Source organism: Rhyacophila brunnea, unplaced genomic scaffold (assembly GCF_057557595.1).
Source record: "Rhyacophila brunnea isolate RB1 unplaced genomic scaffold, BYU_Rbru_1.0 scaffold_3, whole genome shotgun sequence".
Lineage (NCBI taxonomy): Eukaryota > Metazoa > Arthropoda > Insecta > Trichoptera > Rhyacophilidae > Rhyacophila > Rhyacophila brunnea.
Genome location: NW_028232965.1, coordinates 24,456,918 through 24,477,980, shown reverse-complemented (window position 1 = coordinate 24,477,980; position 21,063 = coordinate 24,456,918). Strand labels below are relative to the sequence as shown.

The 21,063-nt window shown below is 33.1% G+C and overlaps 1 protein-coding gene across 2 annotated transcripts in view; it reads right to left on the bottom strand.

Moving 5' to 3' along the window:
• Zasp66 (PDZ_signaling and DUF4749 domain-containing protein Zasp66) overlaps positions 1 to 5,337 on the bottom strand; it is a 66,225-nt gene extending 60,888 nt beyond the window's left edge. The window contains exons 1-2 of one of the 2 annotated variants that reach the window (XM_085952896.1): positions 5,111 to 5,337; positions 2,138 to 2,210 (exon numbers count right to left, since the gene is read on the bottom strand). In XM_085952896.1, the coding sequence (XP_085809022.1) occupies positions 2,138 to 2,206 (69 nt within the window). In that variant the 5' untranslated portion in view covers positions 2,207 to 2,210; positions 5,111 to 5,337. The other variant, XM_085952897.1, reaches the window with a different exon arrangement.
• Between the last annotated feature and the right edge of the window lie 15,726 nt (positions 5,338 to 21,063).

The window sequence follows — 21,063 nt, the reverse complement described above, 5'->3', positions numbered from 1 at the left end:
GATAGTGACATATATGTATCGGGTTTTTTTATTTGCATTACGTTATGGTATAAAAAATATACGTAGGTAATTTTTTTTTTAGAAATAACTGCAAATACATATATTTTATGATATCGAGTGATATAGATACATCCATATTTTCATGTTATTTTAGCTGGATGAAATGTTGTCGGAAACTAAAATATATGGGCTAAGTAATCGGAATTGAATTTGGTAAATAGGATTTACCATTTTTATCCAAGTGGAAAGATTTGCAAACTTTTGTACCTATGTATACGCCTATACGGTTGATTCACGTACTGTTGTCAACCATGCTTATTATAATAATACGTAACCGTATGTAATATCATTTCGGTTAACGCCACCTATGTATGTATAATATACCAAATACATTACAATATTTTATTTCAGTAGTGTCATAAATACCATATTTTTTTAATATATTAATATATATATTAAAAAATTTACGAAAAATATAATATATGACGTATATATGCCATTGGTTCCTAGAGGAAACTTTTCGATTAATAAACTAGAATTCCTAATATTTTACATGGAATGTTTTCGTTTGACCGAAACTAGCTAAATATATGTTATCTCCGTACCCTGTATTACAGACATTGAATAAAAACAGCATGAAAATTTGGCCCAGATGGAATATTCGTTACCACAACACCCTACGCTCTGTTTCAACTACCCTCTGTTCAATGGTGGACGCCCAATAATGTATAAATCTTTCTATAACAGTTACTTGGCTACTAATTAAACACAATCGTGAAACTATTATTAAATATTATACTATAATATGGGGTTAAAGCCACCCATTAATGTACATTATTTGTATACAGTATTTAGGAATGTAATGCAGACAGAATTTTCAATCTCGAGCTTCCCATAATAATTGATGGATATGTGAAATTTTACCATTGATTTTATCAGTTATTAAAAAAACCCATACAAAATATTTCACAAATTATTATTAGTCACTTATAGTTTAGCAAGTAAAATGCGTAATGGTTGTGTATTTTTCTGATCTCGTAGTTCTGAAAAAATTACATCTATGCAAAGATTATTAAATGTAGTCAAAGGTAGTCATAAGCAAGTAATATGTACTATATTTTGAAATAGCTTTAAAATCTTAATTTAATATTCTCATAAATAATTAAATTATGAGTTGGTAAGTACCTAATTAATTAAAAACATTATATAATTTTACATAGATACTACTAAACACGTAATTTGTAAAAAATTAATCACAAATCGACACAATATTAAGTTCTATGACTACCTATGTAAAGATCTTTAAAATAGCAATAATATTATAGAAAAAATATGAAAGAACCTTACACAACTTCTTTTATATAAAAAAAAAAAAAAAGTACCTAACTGAAGAGAAACAGATAGGTTGTAATCATGGCCCCCACATTCTGAAGCGGGCCCCAAGGCTAGGATCTTTGTCGGGCCCCCCTACCTATCGCCAAGGTTAAAAGCAATGTGACGCTCTACATTAGCGTTTTCCAAATGGCGTGCACGGTCAAATTAACGGTATTTAGTGTATTTTTAATACTTACCACTTGATTTATAGAGTTGTCAAGTAATGACACAATTATTTTTTTTAAATATAACCATTATAAAGGAAAAGAGCTCCACAGGCGACTTTTTTTACTATTACAGCAAATTTGTGATGTGTGTTTATCTCACTTATTTGGTCGAGTCGCTACGCCGGGCCCCCCATGAGCCCTGGCTCCCAGACTAGAGCCCTGTCAGCCTCCCCCTTGTGGGGGCCATGGTTATAATTACATATCACGTAGATAGCATACTATAATAAATAGTAGAACCTACACCGCGCTACGGCTTAGCAACCTCAATTGCCATGCACAATAATATGAATTATTATGTACAACTCGATCTGAAATTTTGATTATAGACCCTTATCAAGTGTTTCTGTTATCTGAAAATATCGCTTGTCATCCTTCATGAGATATAAATGGTGTTTCTATCCACGCACATGTGCAGTACCTATATCATACTATGATAGTAAATCAAAACTGATCCAAGTGAATAATGTATCTTCGACACGAAAATATTAATATGCTAAGTTAATAATTTTGTTTAATATTATTCAAGTAATACTTACTCGTCTCCTATGGTCGGGATCTTGGCGATTATGTGGAATCCTCCAGAAAGCTGGCCTTTGGTAAGACATCTTTCTATTGTGAGTAAACAAACATTATCAATAGATTAAATAATTACAAGATAAAGAGAACTTTTTATATACCACGTTTTTAAATTTTCTGTTGAATTATATAAACTTGACAATTCTATGTATTAAAATTTAGGACAAATAAGGCAATTGTCAACAAATCATTTTTTTGCTATTTTGCAACAAACAAACAAATATAGAATACTGAAATGTCACTTTGATTTCCATGGTAACGCACGTATATATTAATAATTTAGTTGCTAGGACCACCCCCTTAACAACCAATAATAGTGAAAAACCTTTTCGTACAAAACGGAATTAACTGAAAATGAATTAAATTCTACTTAAAGATGGCTAAAAGTATTAAAAGAATGCATTGGCATCGTGTTCTGATATATTCTAAAAGTTTCTAATGTCTAGCTAGTCGGGAAGTTAGTTAAAAATTGATTGCAAGATTTGTACTGGATAAACAACCACCGGACAAACAAGAAAACGTGGTAATAAAATAAAAAAACGTGGTAGGTAATAATAATAAAAAATGGATTTGGTACTCAAAATGTTCAAATCCATTTCCACTAAACATCATCGGCAGATAGGATTATTATAATGCATTATCTCTATTGAAAAATTCATCAATAGATTAGTATTTAGATAAGTAATTTAATGAACAATATTCTAAATATAATATTATTAATAAATATTATCATTTTACTGGAAACTAAAGTTTTATTGTTTTCAATTTTTTAATCCATATTCACACCGACTTACTTTGAAAGTCGCTGTGTTATGACAAATTTTTAACCAATTTTATTATATTATGATATTATATTTTTTTAAATGCTGCATTATACTACTAGTATGAAGACCTCGTCACTTCACTTTTGTGTTAAGTCTTGGAATGTCTCCCATGCGCACTAGTAGCTTGAAGTCAACTAAATTCATTATAATCACACGTTAATACGTGGCGATATCAGTCTTTGGTGACTGCTTCTGAGATATTCTCAAGCATAAAAAGATGCCTCACATCGTGTGGCACGGAGCGGATTTAATGTGAATAATATGTTTTGTTGTTAAACCATAACCTATAAATGAGAGAATATAAAATCTTCTACGTTCTACGTCAATGCTTTAACCAACACAGCTTAATCTTCCAATATATTAATTTTGCATAAGTATAAATTTCGATATATGGGTAATTTCTTCAACTATGCCGTTCAACATAAGACGTTTATGTACTATTGCTAAGCTGGAATTTACTTTCAAATTCGACCACATATTTGTATCAAAACTACAAAATATTTGCTTTTAAATTTACGCACGTGGAAGCGATAAAGAAACTGCTGTCTTTTGTAATGAGCTACATTAAATTTGTATTCAAGGATTTTCTAAATGTACAAACATAATATAAAACGAATAATAAAAATCGCTAGGATGCCGTAGACTGCACCTAAGTTACTTTGACATTAAAAATCCCCGAAAACAAAGTTGTGTTATCAAAAATGAAACAAGACCATTTTGATTATTTTGTATGTGTGTAATTATTATTACAGAATGTGAGGCGTTTTCAATATTTCAAGCAATTTATTCTTGACCATTAAAGAAATTTATTTAAGTCAGGTTAGAGTTAAACATCGTTTGACATATATTTTTTAAGTTTCCCGCCCCCTGACACAGAGGGATACACGTAAACTGTTTGTATTACAACACTCGATGGCGATTCCATGTCATTTTATGTGTGGTTCAATCAATAGACATAGAAAATTATTATTACATTTAAAATACAACAACTTGTATGTATGTGACTATAACAGTCTACATAATATTATTATAGCATCATGACGTTTGCTTACAAAATATTACATTTTAAGTAAATCAAGGATATAAATATTAATTTAGAATCGAATAATGGTCACGGTCTATATTATATTTCCCAGCCGTACGAAAATAGACACCGGACAGAGCTTAATTTATGATCGCATCATCGGATATGAATAATTATTATTTGATAAAGTTTCATACATTTTCGTATCCAAAACTAAATTCTGTATTAACTTATTTCTTTTATACAAACTATAACCAGCCTTCCAGAATTAGTTATAAAATATATCCAGTATTATTTATTATAATTGTTATTTAACATAATAATAAAATGGCAGCGTCACTAGAAAATTTAGTGTTATTTTTCAGTAAACTGGTGTAACAATGCCAATTTTTTTTAAATAGTTTATTCCTAGAAAATTAGCGAATCTCAATTTATTGGCAGCTTGCCTCTCGGGTAATCAGTTGGATCGGTGTTCTTTTAATTAGCTTTTTTAATTATTAAGATTCTTATCCAAGAAAAAAATGTTTAAAACGAAAATTGCTAGATTAGATTAATTAAATTATAGTCAATTGATTTAAATCGATTTCTAGATAATCTATAAATACTTTTCATTCAATAAATTGATATCTTAATGAGTATTTTTTATAAAAATTAACCAACATATTTACAAATATTATTAAAAATTCTAATTTTAAAAAGCTAAATTTATTATTTTGTTTATTTATTTTCAAACTAAGTATAATTTTATTAATATTAGTGTGATATCAATCGAAAGAAATGGTTTACGATATTTCTAACATTATTTATTAGGTATATAAAATAAATTCACATTATCTGGAAACATAAAAGAGAAATATTTGTTTAAATTTTAAGCATTCACATTTCATTCGGTCGAATGATGCACACGTTTGGTTTTAATTGTTTTCACTTATTATGTTTTTTAATTTCACCAATGTTTTCATTCAATTACGAGCATAATATTTTTCACCACTGCAAAATCTTTACCTCGATAAACGTTGAAATCGACGAAACAACAAACAAAATCAACAGGTACACTTAAAGCGGAACAATCTGAGAGCACTCACCTTCCAAGATGCTTGTTTAACGCAGGTTTAAAACACGGTGGCCACGTGAGCAAGAGCAGTCAGATATCCGAAAAGCTCCGCACACTTCACCTTGGCAATGAATCGAAAAATTTGTAATGGAGATTTTATTTTTTGAAGTTGGAACACTTAATGGAAATTTAGGGCGGGAAACGAATGGTTCCCTCGCAAATTGTAACCAAGATGCCCGACTGCCGCCGCTGTATTGTGTTGTGTCTAAAGGAAAGTTGGTTGAACGTGAATATGGACCATTTTAATTCTGGTTGGTTACTTTTTAGATTCGACCGGAGTAGCTACAGCCTGTTTTCTTGTACGGGAGTTGCTGGCTCGCTTCCTAGTCAAGATGAGTCGAACGAAAAAAATGTTCAACGTTTAAAAGTCTAACGCAAGTAGCTGTAAAAATAAACAGCAATGAATATTATTTTTTATTCCCCCTCTTAACTTTTAAAACGCAAGTATGAATCATAAAAAATACTTAAATAAATAAATCTCTAGTAGATATTTATAATTATATTATGGTGAAATAAATAAAACAAAATCATATAATTAGTCACGGTGGAACCGTCAAGCATCAATCCATGCATTAATTTCCGGTTTGTCGTGGTATATGGCTGTAATTCTTCCAGAGAAAGGATATATGCCACATGACTCCATGCCTTGTTGCCAGAATCTTATCACAAGCACCACTAATCATATAATCACGGAATGCCCACACTGGATTCGATAAGTCTAAAGCCAGGAACCTCGTCGAATTAAAAGTATGTATTGTAAATAGTAAAATACTCTTTTAAAGTAGTATCATTATAATAATATCGACATATGTGGCTATTTATTTCAAACCGTAATGTTGTAGATATATTCGATATTCAGTGTAACATTCAATTACTCGAAAGTCGCATCTGTACCGGACGATACCTGCACATTTCCCTATATTAAAACCATCCTTGCATTTAATACTAAACCTGCTTCAAACTAAAACTTCTAGTCATTATGGATATTCTTAGAGTTAAAACAAACCTTGTTTATACTTTGAAGTTATATATATTTTTTATTTAAATCCCATGTAACACCGACCAACAGCTGTTCCGTAATAAGATATACAGTTTCGGTAATACCTAAATTTATTGGTTGACTTACGTGGTAGTACTTCGTCATTTTCTGACAACATCCATACTGGATTTTGGAGCCAATTAACCGAAAAATACAAATATGTAAGGGTATTTTTCATGATTATATACGTTAGTTAAATATTAATCATCACCTCGCGTAGCTGGAAGACGAGGCACGAGCTGTTTATAAAAACATTGTGTAAAAATCAAATTATAGCGCACATTACTGCGCTATATAATAATAACGTGATGTAAGATTTGTTTAAAATACCGTCAAAGCTTTAATTCTGCACAACGATATCGCGGAAAAGTGGGTGCCGATAGACGCCGTAAATTTCGCCCGCTAATGTCTAAACACAAACTATTTCCATCTATCAAAAGATGACCTCCCCTCGAATGTGAGGCGTATTTCATAAGCGTGTACGGCCGAGATTGGCCTGCCAAGGCCGGGCAGCCGCTGGACCCCCCTCCCCCCGCACAGCACACCCACAAATGATATGCTTGGCGCGAAATATGTATCGCTGGTTGTCGACGCCGTCGACGTCGTTTTTTGGACGCCGATCTCGCAGACTCGCTGCAGAGCTTTTCAAATGTTGCGAGCTTTTTACGTTGGCTCGGCGCCGAAAGATGACTAACGAGCGTGGGGTACCGTGCTCGAATCCGGTGAGATTCAGTACAAAATAATTATCTTATTGTTTGCCAGCACGCCTCTGTGACTAAACTTTCAAAGCGTTTTGTAAACAGTCATAATATTACAATCATTAGGCTACATGTAAAAAATGAGCAGACCATTTTGTTTTGTTTATTGGCAATCCTGCTAATTTATGTTATAGCCACTAAATAATATGAAGACGGCACATGGTGAGGACAGTAGAATCACAATATATACGTATAATCTCACTATAAACGTGGAATGACTTTGAAGACCCAGAACCACCCAAAAAGTTTCTCTTAAATAGACTTTAAGTGGAAAAGAAGGTCTGAGAATCTAAACCGAGGTGTTTAGACTTTGTAAAAAGAGAGACAGCATCACTGAAGTTAACGAAGTAAATTTAAGTCAGACAGAAGGGAATGGCGATGTTTCTGCGTCACTGGCATCCAAGACACAAATTGGATTGTGGTGCCGATGATGATGGTAGATATTCAAATATTTACATAGGTACCCGTATATTATTAGAACATACATATTGGTATACTTAAGTAAGTACCTATACCAAGTAGTATTTTTGGCAATAAAAAACCATAGCATATACCTACTTACATATAATTTAATTTAAAAAATGTATGTATTTCATTTTTTTTTTTTTTGATTAATTGTCTATTAATGATTTTAACTATTATTTTTTGAAGAAAAGATACGGTATTAAGAAATAACCGGTCTTTGGAGTACATAAAATTGTTTAAATGTGGCTGATTTTAAACGATACTCGTAAAAACAAATTCTGTTAACACAAACCTCCACTCTGTGGAGGTCCATATGATCTTATTAGGATCGGACATGTATCAATATATAAAATATAAGTAATACCAATGTGATAAAGTGTTTTTTTTATATTTTTTAATACCCACTTATTACATATCAAAAATAAATTATTTGTTCGACAGGATGAGTATCATTTTGTAAACATATTTTATTGTTACTAACTGAAATATTGACCATATCTATCAATAATGCGGTTTTCAGTCAGATTCAGTGACATCCCGTGGGGGTAGGCAGATTGAGTGTCACTTGGGGGCGGCAGTTACTCGAAGGGCGGCAAATCAGGTAGAACATTGCCGACTCAAGTAGAAAGCCGATACATTCACAACGACCGGTCTTACCTTTTCCGCCTCTTCCGTTGTTGTCTATGGATGACCTGTCATTGTTCTATAGAATGTTCATACTGACGCGTCTGTCATGTTCACACAGGGAATGGTTTGATTTGGAGAGATGAGTTACATGATAAATAATACACTAGCATTAACGCACATTCTACAATAATGTAATGCATAGATCAATGCTACATATTTTTTGGAAACCGATATTACCAGCGTTGTTTGTATGAAGGATTAGTCTGACTTTGACAACTGATGAATAACAGGAATGTATAGTATTTATAAATAACACTTATGATAGTTAATATAATTGGTTTGAGAATTTTTTATAATTCAATTTGAAACGAGAAAAGGCGAATCAATATGTTAATCAATCTGGGATCTGATTTTGACAGCTAAAAAGTGGACCACTCGTTGCTTGTGCAAAAACATATGCTCAGGCTTTATTAATCTAAAAATGGCGCTGGGTAGAGCTATTTGGAATATATATAAATAGCTACCTAAATTTAGTAATAACGAACATATCCTTCCATTAAAAAATCATCACACTGGTTTTGTCAGGTTCGCGATATCTAGTTTACTTCCGTTGCTCATCGACGACTCCTTAATGACCAGAAACGACACGTGCAGATTTGCGAATAATTTGTCTGATATTTCGTTAGTAATGTATACACACAACACATTTCATAGATATTGGACTCATGAAAGGATGATAAAAATAATGTATAAAAAAAGAGGCGGCATTTTGGCGCTGCCTAGGGGCGGCATTTTATCTAGGGATGTCACTGGTCAGATTTCAATTATGCTAGTAATACAGAACATTCAGGGGCATGGCTGACTATTCAACAATCCTCCGTCATAGAAAGCGGCCGTGCATATCCACGGTTGTGCATATATGACGGGTGGTGGTGGGCACTTTAAAGTAATCCTCCGGGATCTCTATCCCAAGCTCTGTTGGTCCAGCTGGTCACGCTAAGCCTCTTTGCGTCCCGCGCGGCCCATGAGCCCAGTGCTTATTGGATTTTTTTCGTAAATTTTTTAAAGAGGTCCACCGCATTTAACAACGTGAGTGTAAGTCACGAGTCACTGTCACTAAATCTTCGCAACTTTAATATAATACAATATTCGAGTTAAATTATTTCTCGGAGAGTTCAGCTTTCGTGCAAATACGTTACTTTTGATTTTCTTTAACGGTCTTATAAATATTCTTCGGAGAAATTTAACAATGCGATTGCAGGATAGTAAATTGCATATTATAATTATTATAACTGTCTAGATTTTCAAGCCGAATTTTATTTGTGTTGCAAATAGTAGTATTATTAAAAGTTTTAGAATCCTGTAATATTTCTTGCATAATTACTTCCGTATTATGTTACAACTACAAACCGGCGCGTTTCCCGCCATATTACACGGCGGTGAAATCTTGTGATTCAAAGTTGCAACATAAACGCATAAGTAGTTGCAAACATAGTTTTGAATTAATATTGGAATTTACAGTCCCGAGTTGAATCTCCAACTTAATTTTTCAGTTTTCTGATAATAATTTTATAAATATATAATAACTTATATTATATTGAAACTAGTGTTATTTGTTTTATTAATGTAAAAAAATAATGGTATAATAATTCAATTTACATTATTATTAAGTATATGTGATATTTTTTTGCTTAATATATGTCTAGGATGTTGATAAATACTCTATATTTCTTTAGTATATATAGCTGAATACAATAGTTGCATTTTAATACATTTAAAAAATAGAAATGTGCTCTACTATAATAACATAGATTAATTATTATTACGACACTTTAGTACAAATCAACACTAACGTAAATATTATTATTGTGTTTCTATGGAATTATACAAAAACGTATTATATATCATTATTTTAATTCAATATTCATGTAATGACCAAATTCTGACTTTGGTAGTTCGATTTTTTTATTTCACAAATTACTTTCATAACTACTCGTACAGTCGTACTTAATATTAGATTTATATTTCTCGTCAAATCTCACTTAATTTGCATAAATTTATTGGGCATGATAAAAAATATAGATACCTTACCTAATTTATTTTTCGACTCTTCATCACAGCACAGGGCGGGACAACAGTTGGTATCACGTATCAACCGACTTTATCCATCCCACGTAGCTCCAATATTCGTTGATGTAGATTGCAAACAGTTCATTAATCAGCTATCTCCGCCTTTTAGTCATCTGACTGGAACAACGAGAGTGCGCTCGTATGAAACAATGTCATTAGACCTTAGATTTTTAGCCATCATATTCGTCTTCTACCCGGACATATTTTCTGCAGTTCTTCTCTGTATGATAATTTGTGGAAAATGGTAATTTTCATTATGCTTGATTTGTCCAAAATACTCCAGTTTTTTGTCCTTTATGTATTGTAATAAATAACTTCATCTGCTTTTTCGTTATTTATTATGACGTGTCGTTTCTTATCATGTTTTTCCACAATATTTTAAGAACAATTTTAAAACAATTTGTCCTTCTTCAAGCTGCTTTATTCATACAATCAAATCAAATCAAATTTATTTATTTTACATATAATGAACATAACAAATTATAAATTCAAAGCGTTCACGACATCACATAAAATAAGTTTTAATAATTTTTAAAAATAAAAACACAGAGAAGTGTGAGTTAATAATACAATAAGTAATAAAATAAGAAATAAAATAAATAACAAAAATAACAAAATAAAAGTAGATGGAAGCACACAGAGTGAACTTTGATAGACCCTATCTTAAAAACTTATAAAACAACGTCCACCTAAATTCACTCTCACGTAAATGGAATATATCAATATCCGAAGCGATTTCATTAAACATGGTTATTGCCCTCCCCATTGGCATTACTAATGGCAGGTTAGTTATGCACCGTGGTGGGAGAGCAAACAACGGATGCCCTCGATTCCTAAGGTAATTATCAGAGACACACAAGCCAACACCACCAAGAATGGCAGAGTTCACATTTACGCCGCGTATAAGTCTGAAAAAATATGTAGCTAAATAAAGATCCCTTCTAAATTTTAAGCTACAGTATGTAAGCATCCCTAAGAGAAAATCAGTCGGATAGAGCCACGGATAATATCCATACAGCCGAAAGTAAAGGAGTCTTAAAAATTTATTTTGGACTCTCTCCACCATAAGGCCGTACTTCAACTGATGTGGGGCCCAAACTATATACCCACTCTCAAGTCTGCTTCTAACTAAGGAGTTATAGAGAATTTTTAGTACTGTAACATCCGAAAAGACCCGGGAAGTACGCAAGACAAAGTCCAACATCTTTAGCGCCTTTTTACAAATGGTATCTATATGACCACTAAACGTCAGTTTACTCTCGAACGTAATTCCAAGATCTCTTACAGATGATATTCTCGAGAGAATTCTGCCATGCATCGAATACTGGAAAAACAATACTCGTGAGGCTTTAGTAAACGATAAAACATTGCATTTATCAATATTGAACAATATATATTTTTGTCTATGCTTCTTCTCCGTACAAGAGGACTAAGGAAATATAACATATTATGCATACGGAGATCTAAACTCAGATTCCGATGCAATGATTACATTAACTACACAACTACAAATAAGTTCATACCGATATACATCCTTTCGTAAACAAAATAAGCATTGTTTAAAAGTTATTCAAAAGTTGTATAACAACTGTTGCTAATATTTACATAAAACATATATATTTTTGTTAACAAAGCGTTTTTTGTATTCTGCTGCGGATGGAAGACATGTGAAAATTCACTGAGAAATAAGCTGTTGTGGTTATATTTACGGGATTTTTTTCTGTTTCTGTATAATGTTAATTAATACAGATTCGTAATATATGTACTATCCAGACTGCACATAACATAACATAACTACATATAATCTATAGCGGTGAAAGTTTACAGACATCTTTATAATAATATAGCTATATTTTTATAGAAAGTAGTGATGATCTCAATAAAATAATTGAATGTGTATTTCTGTCAAACTCGTAAAATATTTTTTAATGTAGGCGAGCGAAATAATATGAATAAAATTATTAATGGAGATGGCGCCCCATCGCCGAAATATTTTCACATCATAAAAAATATATCTATACATCGCCATATATATCGTATTCGTATAAAATAAACAACATTCGTCTTCAAATATGGATAAAAGAGTAATACTATTTACAACAAGATAATAATTTATTATTATCATAATAAAAAACCACGATAAAAAATGATTCGGTCGAATTTTGATTAAGCGTCCACGAATAATGTCAGTAGTATTTTAAAAATTTTGGCAATAGATTCATACATACCACGTGCCTACGTATAAATTTGCGTTATACAGCATCCGGCTGCAATATAAATCGTAAAAAATGGACGGTTTTTTTAAATTAACATCAACAAAGTGAAAAGATTATTTTTTTGTATGTTTTCATTGAGCTTTATGTCCCAACAACTCACTTATGTGAGCCAAAATCTATTATTATCGATATGATCGTTGATAAGTAGACAACTAATGCGTTCTCAGTCAGTAGGCACCCATTGCTAATGACCTATACTGCCGAAAGCTTGTTATTAATTCAAACTATCAGCTTTTCACATATTATCATCATATATTAAAGGGCAGCAATTAAAACACGTAGAAAAGCTTATTTTAAACTTTCAAATCGATCATTCCTAAAGAATACCAATAAATTATATTAGAATAGTTCTCAGATTAAAAATATTTTTCAAACATGGTATGTACCTAAACCAATGATTTCACTTCGACTTTCTTATTATTTATTGTAAGGTACTAACAATAACAAAAGTCAAAGTTAAAACCATTAATCATATTATAAGTTATTATTATATTTTATATCGTATTTTAAGTCTTTCGGAATAATCCATTTAAATGTGCAAATACGATTTGCATGGACGTGATTATTTCCTTTGACGAGTTGCAACATGCAGACGTTCATCAATCAGTCGAGATGAAAATTTGTTCTTTCTACAACCAAATTCTTATTCGCAAATAATTTATTATGTAGTACTATGTATACCTTCGCTAACTTAGCACATCTCAAAATTGAAAATAGTTCACTCCTGAAACTTATGTCAACTCATGGTATCTTCATAGTCACCACCCCGCTACTAATAAGAAAACAAGGATATTAAAAAAAACATATTTGCTCCTAAACGGAGAAAATGGGCCTCCACTGAGTGGAAATTGCAGGTGTTAACTGACTTAATGAACAATGTTTATAATTGTATTCAATCTTTAATAATGATAATATTATATTATTTTTTCGTAGGTATTAGTTAGATGAAAATTATATAAAAAAGAATATATTCTCTTCCTTTATTAATTTTCTTACGATAAATGTATCGTAGCTATGCGCTCAAATCGATTTTCATACCTGGTGCATATTTTTGGCAGTCCAAACAAGCGAACTAATTTTTAGAAAAAAAACCCCCTGCTTAAAACAAATTATGTCAGTGTTGCTAACGCTAAACACGTGATACTAAACTCTTTGTTGTATTATACGAGTATTTATAGAAGACATTTTTGTAAAACGCTGATTTTTTCACAAGACACAATTAGCTTCTCGTATATGTTGTTTTAATAAATTCTTCAATACCTACATTAATGAATTAAGAAACTTAAGAAATTTATCTCACAGTTTATCCGAGCGGATTTACTGTGGACATTGTGATCTAAATGCGTTGTGTATCTAGAAAATTTTCTATGAAAAAGCTAAAAACTCCTGCGTCTTAGGCAATTGTCGAAAGTAATAACAATTATTCGATAATCAGCGCGCGATACATTCCACTCGCCATGGGTGTATTGGAATAAAGGTGGCGGAAGAACTCTGTCAAAGGTCAGCGGTGGCAAACTTATGGCAGGCGCAGCAATTCTGCTGGCACGCGAAAAAAATAATTATAACTGTAATCGTCACAACTGGGACGTAACATGTCCCTGACTTTTAGAAGACAGTAACCCAATTTTTATTTAATAGTCAGTAGAAACAGGAATAGAGCTACCCTTACTTAACAATGTTTGTAAGGAAAAGTTAAAAAGGTCTAGAGCAGTGGTCTCCAAACTCAATAAGGATGTGAGCTACTTTAAGACATTGAAATTGTCTGGTGAGCTATTTATACATATTCCTTATTTATAACTTTTTATCATCGTCCTTTATCGTACCATAAATTAGGACATCGGACTTCTAATAAAACATAAAATGCGTACTTATATTGTTTTTTTTTTTTATATAAACAAAATAATAATTGAAAAATATCTTGAAATTAGTGAGTAAAAGTAAAAATAATTAGCGAAAAGAATTGCATTCACTTTCCTCCACATTTTTTAAAATTCTCGGTGAGTACCTTGTCACTCCCAGCCGAATGCAATTATCAATATGTACATTTGTGAGGCTTGAACAAGTATATTTGGAGAGCATCGGCCCTCACCTGGTAAATAATTTTAACAAGTTTCATTAGGTACCTCGTTGAAGTTTAGGTATTTTTCACACAGTGCCTGCTGGTGAATGCCTTGGACCCCGGACTCCCCATAAACCAACGACCCAAGCAAAGAATTAAGGACAAACGATTATAATATACAATGTGGCACATGGAACGTACGCATTATGTTGCAGCCGGGCAAAATGGAGGAGGTTGCAATTGAATTTCATAAGTATAAAATGAGCGTGACTGCATTGCAGGAAATAAGATGTGAGGGCGCAGGTTTCATAAACAAGGGAAACTGCACTTTGTATTACAGCGGATCTGCAGGTACGCAGGGTCGCTATGGAACTGGGTTCTTAATCAGCTCTGATATCCGCAGGGCAGTACTAGGATTTGAGCCAAATAGTGAAAGATTATGTAAACTTAAACTGAAAGGTACACTTTTCAATATTACGTTCATCAACGTTTATGCCGCAACTGACGATGCGGCCGAGGAAATTAAGGATAGATTCTATGAAGATCTGCAGAGAGCCAGCGAAAAAGTCTCCCCACATGATGCTCTAATTATCTTGGGAGACTTCAATGCAAAAATTGGGAAAGAGGAAGCATTTAAAGAAGTAGCTGGGCAGCACAGTTTGCATGAAACGACAAGCGATAATGGCGAACGTCTATGCTTTTTAGCGGCTGCAAATAATTTAATAATTAGTAGTACATGGTTTAAACATAAAATATCCACAAAGGAACCTGGAAAACACCTGTAAATAATACATGCAACCAAATAGATAACATTCTTATATCGAAAAGAAGAGCGACAACAGTGGAGGATGTGCGCATCTGCAGAGGAGCCAATTGCGATTCTGACCACTTTCTGGTGAGCGCAAAATTAAAATAAAAAATCTCCTTAATACTGAAAAAAGAAGGCCAGAGAAAAACTAAATGGAAAGCTGAAAAATTGAGGGATGAAGAAATTTTGGATAAATACCAGGAATCTATAGAAACAAACTTAAAAATGACTTTAATAACCGATGATGTGAATGTGGACTGGGAGAATACAAAAAACTGTATTATCACGAGTGCCACAGAAATTATGGGGGAAAATAAAGCAAAAATAGATGCAGGATGGTTTGATGATGATTGCAGGCAAGCACTGTTTGAAAAAAATGAAGCAAGGAAGAAATGCCTACAAAGGGAAACGCGCCAAAATTACGAAACTTATAAAGAAAAGAGAAAAACTGCAACAAAGCTCTGTCGAGAGAAAAGGCGAATGGTGCTCAAGAGAATACTCAAAGACATGGAATATCAAAGAAGAAACAATGGTCCCAAAAAAATTTACATGACTCTTCGAAATCTAACGAAATCCTATCAACCCAGATTAAACTCCTATAAGGATAGTGAAGGACAAATGCTGATCGAAAAGGAGGACATTATGGAAAGATGGAAAGGCTATTTCACAACACTTTTAAATCGGGCTTATAGTAATGGTCATGAGGAAACAGAAGAAGTATTGTGCCACACTGCTGAGGAATTTATTGATGAGCCTACTCTGCCTGAAGTAAGAAGATCATTAAGAATGCTGAAAAACAATAAAGCACCTGGAACCGACAGGATAACAGCCGAGCTGATAAAGAGTGGTGGCCCAACACTGGAAGCAAATATCCACAAGATAATTCTCAATATTTAGGAAAAAGAAATTCTACCTGAGGAATGGAAGATGGGTATAATCGTGCCTATTCTGAAAAAGGGAGACAAAACAATGTGCGATAACTACAGGGGGATCACAATTCTAAACACAGCTTATAAAGTTTTCTCATCTGTATTGTATAACAGGTTAATGATCTATGGTGAGGAAATCCTGGGAGATTTTGTGGAGAACCAGAACCAATACGATTTTGGGATGGTTGAATTGGTACCTAACTATAGAAGAAAAATCTATCTTGCATGTATTCATTGTTTGTAATAAAATGGTGGCGTACTGTTTGTATCTTGCTTTTGTTACATACTTGAGACTCGTTTTTTCCGACCCGGGTTTCGGCTTTCGGCATCTTCAGGCACTATGCGTACTCACAAATGGTAAATGCATAATGGTCATTGGTGAGTGCGTATAGTGCCTGAAGATGCCAAAGGCGAAATCCGGGTCGCAAAAAAATGACTCAAATGGAATAGTACAAAATTTACATTTATTAGAATTTAAGTAAGTATTACTACCTAATATACATGTTATAAAAAAAACTCCTTTTAGACATATTAGTGTTACGAGGCATTTTTACAACGTTTTTCTTGGCTCGTATTCTTATTTGTCCGGTGGTTCTTTGTCTGGCATAAATCTTGCAATCGATTTTTAACTAACTTCCCGACTAGCTAGACATTTGAAACTATTAGAATATATCAGAACACGATGCCAATCCATATTTTTAATACTTTTAGCCATAGTAGAATTTGAATTCATTTTCAGTTAATTCTGATTTGTATGAAAAGTTATTTCGACACCATTATTGGTTGCAAGGGGTCTGGGGTCCTAGCAACTAAATTTATTAATATTAATAGTATATACTACGGGCGTTACTATGGAAATCAATGACATGTCAAGTATAATTTTTTTTGATCGTTTAAGCCAGTCAAGTCAAGTTTATATGGTTCAACCAATGACATAAAACGTTGTACTTATATGAAAAGTTCTTTTTATCTTGCAATTATGTTATCTAAATGCGATTCTAGTCAATAAATCTGAGAGCACGAGTGCGAATCTTGCTACGAAATAATATGCAATTCTAAACGATTTGCAAGTTATTTAATCATTAGTTGTAGCAACGTTTTTCAAATTTTCTTTTCGGATTTTCTAAAATAGGTTTTTTTTATTATTTATATTCTGCTTGGCTCATTTTGTACAATTCGCTATCGAGGAAACCCGAGAGATAAGCTCACGAAAGCTATTGTAGGCAGAGATGGTTTTGATTGAGGTTATAATACCTATATATTATACATTTGTTAGTGCGAAACATGAAGTCGATTTCAATAATCTCATCTAAAATGACAGCTGTGCGAGGAGGGAAGCCAAAAATATCGCGGAACGTGTTTACAAGAATTGGCTGCAGTGCCAAGAACCACCAGCTCGCGCGTCTGCCACATAATAGCGGTGGACACTGACAGTACTTAATCGCGTACATGTTTTCTTCTTTGCAATTAGTATTACATTTACATAATGACATATGCAACTGCTGATGAGGAGTTATTTTCCTTGTGCACCGTAAACAGCCAGCAGACGGCAGAAAGTGATCTTATGCTCAGCTGTTTACATGTAAAATGACAAAAACTGTTCTTAGCGGTTTTATAGATATATTATTGCAATACCTACTTCAATGCATCACGTGGCATACCTACTAGCATATATAAATGCAAAGATAGCGTTGGATTTGGCATGTACCAGCAAGACGGTCTATGAAATGTACAATGTAGGTACATACACCATGGCCCCCAACAGGAAGGGGCTGACAGGGCTCTAGGCTGTAGAGGGATTAGAAAAAAGTGGTTCATCGATCAGAAATTCAACTAGCGGCGTAGACCCACGGAAAAGATTATTTCTGAGTTCCCTGCGTAGACCTCATCGAAAGATGAAAAGCATTGCGGCCCAACCGTGCGGCCTCTAAGGGCCCTTAAAAATCAGTCCGATAATTTGCGGTCGGCACGGCAATTTTCAAACTACTTTAAATAATTATTGTGCCACCCATAAAAAATTACGAATTCTTGAAAGACCTTGAATGAATTTCATTATATTTCAATGTGAACGCTTTATTTTAAAACATTATTGATATTACAATCTTTGGGTCCAATTTGATACTGTGAGTTAATTTATAATATTTTATAACAACACTATGAACAATTCATTATGCGTAGGTATATATTATGAAGTTATTTATAAGCACATCGAAAGAAATTATGACGTTTCATTTTTAGAAGGGCCCAATATTATTTCTAGCTAGGTACCTACGCAACTGAATTTCAACGTGCACAACTTCTGCCCTATAGTATTGGAAGTTAATTTGACGGAGTACACTAATTAAACAATGGAGTGTAGGGTGTTTGTAAAATGCCACACAGACTTTAAGAAAATAATAAATGAGAGCATCTTAAAAAAGTCTATAAATTGATGCTGTTATCTACTTTAGTAATTGTATTTGGTACAGCTTTTTTAGAAACCTTCGCTTTCAAATCGAGCCATTCACGATATATAGGTACGTAGGTATTGAAAAGAAAACATTTTTTTGACATCGCCAAAAAAAATCTTTCTTAATTTTCAACACACCCCGTCACGCAAACCATTAAGCCGCGAAGTCCGCCCGAAATAAAAACCATCGAGCGTAATAAATTCACACTGAGATTCAATTATTCACCGGCTGTGCCAGTATGCAATCATAAAAAAAACATTTCTAAAAATAACGTCAATTTGCTATGCAATTAAATGGTGAAAAATAAAATTGTTTTCGCTGATATTTCTATTCATGTTATAGGTACTACAGTTACAAACAGATTTCAATCATACCTGGAAATGGAATCGTAAATAAACTGTGGAACCCTTTAATTATTTTAGTACCTACTGGAACCAGGACTTTTTATTCCTAATCTTGAGAACCTCAAGTCCGCATGTCTAACAAATGCCGAGGTCGTGGAGGTTTTTTTTTAAATGTAGTCACCATTCAATCATGCAGCAAACCGGGGGCAATTTAATATTATATTATAATGAATTATTTCTTTTATTCAACATATAATTTTATGCACAAGATTTGAGAAAGCAACATTCTTTATATTGAATACCTACCTATACATAATGAGATAACACTTACCTACTAGAAAAATCTTTTTTGAAAAAATACGACACCCAACGGACTTGAACCACTGGATTCGTGTAAATGTGTTTTACCAATTAAGCTACCGACATATAACGACGAAATTAACTAGCAATTCTTATATGAAATTCTTATCAAATTGCGTTAATTTGTCATCGGTTTTTGTGTTATAAATCAAGGTATCAAATAATTGCCCTAATTACTAACCGACGCCCAGATCCAGTGACGTCCCGTGGGGGTAGGCAGATTGAGCGTCGCCTGGGGGCGGCAGTTACTTGAAGGGCGGCAAATCGAGGAGAATCATGTGGAATATATATAAATACCTATTATTATTTTAAAAATTCAGCTCCCTGGTTTTGTTGGGCTCGCGATGTCTAGTTTACTTCCATTGTCTATCGACGTCCTTGGTGACCCGAAACGACACGTGCAAATTTATGAATTACAGTCTTAGTTATTAACCAGTACGCTCGGAAGTTGCGTTGGTCGTCGAAATTAAAGATGCACCCTCCTCTTACAGAGCGTCCCACCTACCACTCTGGTCCACGATTTTAGTCTGTATCGAAGCGTCACGCCGTCATCGATTATCGATTTAATAATGCCTAAACCTTTGCGATCTCAAACTAAACATATCATTACAGTAGAACATATTTCTTAGATATTGGAGTCATGAAAGGATGATAAAAAATACTGTATGAAAAATGGGGCGGCAATTTGGCGCTGTCTAGGGGCGGCGTTTTGTCTAGGGACGTCACTGCCCGGATCACTCGAAAATTTTGTTATAAAGTAGGCAGGTACCTATTTCCACTTGCTAATAATTTAATAAACCAATATTCATTGAATAAAAGAAATGCTTTTTTTATTATCTATATATATATATATAAAACAAAGTCGGGTTAGTTACACTATTTATAACTCAAGAACGGCTGGACCGATTTTTTGATCTTTGATTTGTTGGATTTGTCGCCGCCCCGAATAGCAGAATAACTATTAAAACATTGGATAAATCACGGAAAAATAAATTATGAAGAAAATTCATTTTCTCATACATTTTGAACAATGAACTCGCGCATTCGAAAATAAAAGAAAATCACAAAAAATTTAAATCCGTATATACTATTATTTATTTACAATAATATAAATAAACATGACACATTACATTATAAGTGAATGAAGTTCTTAATGACTGATGATTTTGGGTCCTTTAATTGCAAATCTTCTTGATATCAGGCACAAAATTAGAAAGTTGAATCCTTATAATATCTGGTGTGGAGTCGAACCTGTTCCTGGACTTTGACTTGTAGGCCATCCATGGACTGAAACCGTATGCGGTTTCGAACCGTGTACCATACTAATCTTATCTTTTCTGTTCATGTAAATATATTTTCACAAAGTATATTATAAGTATCTGATCGTATCAGTTTATACCATACAGCTACACTTACAAATTTAGTGAAAATATATTTTCATGAACAAAAATCATAAGTTTAGTATGGCACACGGCTCTAAACCGCATACGGTTTCAGTCCATGGATGGCAATCTATATAATAATATAATAATATATATAAAACAAAGTCGGGTTAGTTACACCATTTATAACTCAAGAACGGCTGGATCGATTTTTATGATCTTTGATTTGTTGGATTTGTCTCCGCCCCGAATAGCAGAATAACTATTAAAATATCGGATAAATCACGGAATAAATAA